General features: G+C 44.6%; 1 protein-coding gene across 1 annotated transcript in view; it reads left to right on the forward strand.

The window, feature by feature from the left end:
* The window catches only part of Kcnu1 (potassium calcium-activated channel subfamily U member 1), a 76,811-nt gene that overhangs the window by 62,529 nt on the left and 10,654 nt on the right, over window positions 1-3,628 (forward strand). Inside the window, 2 exon segments of the mRNA XM_021219816.1 lie at window positions 569-646; window positions 2,079-2,218. Of these exon segments, the coding sequence (XP_021075475.1) occupies window positions 569-646; window positions 2,079-2,218 (218 nt within the window).

Below are 3,628 nucleotides of genomic sequence, written 5' to 3' on the forward strand. Positions count from 1 at the left end.
TCTCTCTCACACACACACACACACACACACACACACCATCCCTCTTTTGTAAAAAGAAGAGACTAAATACAGTCAGTCTCCCATCAAGGGTTCTGCATCTGTCAATTCAACCCAACCAGAGACAGAAGTTATTCAAGGGAAAATGTATCTACATTAAGCATCTAAACCTTTACAGGCCTTGCCTTGCTGTTCTTTAAGCCTCGGCATCATAGCTATTTATACTGTTAGGTATTGTAGGCCACTGAGATAATGTGAGGTCCTCTGGAGCTGCTTTGGTGATAGGCAAATAAGTATGGTATTTTCTGAGAACGGGCTTATGCATCCAAGGATCAGTATTTACAGGGACTCCAATCTTTGTAGATGTCAAGGGGGAAATTACAATATTCTTTTCTTAATATAGAATTGAATTTGGGATTTGGACCAGAAAGTAACTTTGCTGAGAGAAAACATTGGGTCACATGGAGTTACTGTACATCTAAGTTTTATGAGCTGTCTGTGCTTGTTCTCTCTCTCTCTCTCTCTCTCTCTCTCTCTCTCTCTCTCTCTCTCTCTCTCTTTTTGTTTGTAGAAGGAAAGACACCACCTGACTTTGGAAGTTGTGAAAGGAAACAAAGATACCAACAGATCCCCATCCTCACTGAACTGAGTAAGTTGTGTTTCAAGTGGAAATTGACAGGGGAGACTTTTACACTGCATAGCTGATGTCTCAAGTTCTTTCTAGATCCACAATCAGGGGAACCAGAATGTGCCCCAGCAACCTTTTGGGACTGTTTGGATGTCCCCTCGAGCTTCTACCCAGCTGAGGATGGCATCCATGGGAAGTTGTTCTAAGTATCCGGATCCGAACCAGCATCTGTCAGTCAACTTGCACTCAACCTGAAGCTTAGCTGGCTGCAAGTTTAATGTATATCTTCCGTTCTAACCCTCTCTAACTTTTCTTTTTTTAAAAAGAGGGAGTCAGATCTCATTACAGATGGTTGTGAGCCACCATGTGGTTGCTGGGATTTGAACTCAGGACCTTTGGAAGTACTGAGCCATCTCTCAACCCCATCTCTAACTTCTTAAGATACAATACATTAAGCGTACAATTAGAAAAGACAGTAAATGAAGGTGGTGGACCGGAGATGGGGTGTAGTGTCCAACCACTCTGCAGGGACCACAGCCAAAGATCTTCTGGAAGTAGATAGCCACCATCACGTTAGCTAATAAGTCACCTGCTGACCACTCAATCTTTGCTCTTCTTGCTGGGAAGGTCGGGTTGAAATGTGAGCTTCAGGTCTGGCTTGGGTATAGCATATGCTGCCTAAAGGAGAATGAGGAAGAATTTTGAGGCCACTGGTTTAAATGACCCAGCAGAATTAAGACAAAGTCAAGTGATGTATGTATATGTAGGTTAGAAGACAACAGTTGAAATTCTCCTTTCACCACATGGGTCCCAGGGATCAAACTCGGGTCATTAAGCTTGGGATCGAGTGATTTCAGCCTCTAAGACTTCTCTCCACACCCTGCTTTGTTTTCTGTGACAAGTCTCATTGGCCTGAAACTCTCCAAATGAGCAAATGTGGCTGGACAGAGAGCCCCAGGGGCCACCTGCCTCTTTTTTTTTTTTTTTTTCCAGCACTGGGACTATAAAGATACTCCACCATGCCCAGCTTCTCATGGTTTTCATCTTTGTTATTATTTTAATTTATGTGTATGGGTGTTTTGCCTGCATGCCTGTGTATCAGGCACATGCCTACGTCTCACAGAGGTTCCAGACGGTCCTAATCCACCATGTGGATGCTGGGAAACGAACCCAGGTCCTCTGGAAGAGCAACCAGTGTTCTTAACTGCTGAGCTGTTTTTTTCAGCCCTGTGGCCTTTTAAAAGTAAACTCTTGGCTCAAACAGCTCTTCCTGCTCTTGTGACAAGCAGTTCACCAGTGGACTTCTATGGAGTGAAAGGAAGAAACGCACACGGGACACTCTTCCCCCTCAGAGCTTTCATCTGCCGCAAAGGACCGCGGCTTAGGAATGCAGGCGGCAGTCTCTCTTTTGCCATGGGTACTGGCCTTGCCTTTCAATCTTGTTGTCTTGCAGAGAATCCCTCCAACATCCACTTTATTGAGCAGATGGGTGGACTGGATGGAATGCTCAAAGGGACCAGCTTGCACCTCAGCACTTCTTTCTCCACCGGTGCTGTCTTTTCAGACACCTTCTTGGATTCTCTCCTGGCCACGGTAGGTGCAGATGAGCCAGAGTCCCCCACCCCCACCCCACCCCCCAGGAGCAAGCCCCTCATGGAGAGACCACAGCTCACCATTCTAAGCCCCTTTAAAAATTTCCCAAAAGGTAATTTGTCTACAGACATTCTTTCAGATTTTCACATTTTCAAGACTACAGTGCTGGTGCAGGGATCCCAGATGCCTGGTGGGATCAGGATGGTCTCAGGCAGGGTTCCATTGCTGTGACGAGACACCATGACCAAGGCAACTCTTTTGAAGGGCAACATTTAATTGGGGCTGGCTTACAGGTTCCCTGGTTCAGTTCATTAACATCACGGTGGGAAGCATGGCAGCATCCAGGCAGAAATGGTGTTGGAGAAGGAGCTGAGAGTTCTACATCTTGACCCGAAGGCAGCTAGGAAGAGTGTCATCCACAGAGTGCAGAGCTTGAATACTAGGAGCCCTCAAAGCCCACACTCACAGTGATTCACTTCTTCCAATAAGGCCACACCTATTCGAACAATGCCATGCCTCCTAATAGTGCCACTTCCTGTGGGACCAAACTTGGATCTTCACATTCGTCCAGGTAGACCAGGCTCCTCGGTGTCAGAGCTCTATAGATCATGTAGAGGAGCCCAGTCATTTGTGTAGACATCACCACAAAGGGATCCAAGCCTTTCAAGGGAAAAAGGCTTGGCTTTGAGTAGGTGCCAGGAACCTCCAAGCCTGGGTAGGGTAAATTGATGCACAGAGTAGGATTACAGTATAGCTGTAAAGACTTAGGTCTCTGGACATTCTAGCTCTCTGACTATACTGAAATGCTGATGATAACTTCTTAAAAAGTCCTAAAAACTTTCTCGCTCATTTTGAGAGTTAAAAGTCTCTGACTTAGGTGATTGTGTCAATAATAATTGCTGTAGCCTAACAGCGGGGGATTAAGTAATGTGTGGCCTTTGTTTTATCTCAGTAGGAACTTCTCAGCTCTAACTTTCAGCCTGTTAGTAGTCTGGAAGTTGCCGGAAGAAAAAGGGACACTTTGAAAAGTGATTATTGCATTTATTTCTAAGTTTTAAAGAAGTTTCCTATGAAAGCTTTCTAAGAAAAGGGGAAAAAATGGATAGATCTTAAGCTGGGCAAGGGAAATTTTTTCTCTCACTCTTCTCTTTGGAGCAATAAACTTCTATTAAACCAGGAGAAGGGAATAACAATCACAGAAGAAAATACTTTTACATAAGCAAATATGCATAAACTCATTTAAGTTCATATACAGATTCACACATGTGCATTTATACATTTCTATTCAGTCCAGTTGGGCTCAGCATGCATAGGTTCTCATAATTACCTACTTACACACACACACACACACACACACACACACACACAAACACACACACACACACACACACACACACACACACACACACA

Source organism: Mus pahari, chromosome 19 (assembly GCF_900095145.1).
Source record: "Mus pahari chromosome 19, PAHARI_EIJ_v1.1, whole genome shotgun sequence".
NCBI classification, from domain to species: domain Eukaryota; kingdom Metazoa; phylum Chordata; class Mammalia; order Rodentia; family Muridae; genus Mus; species Mus pahari.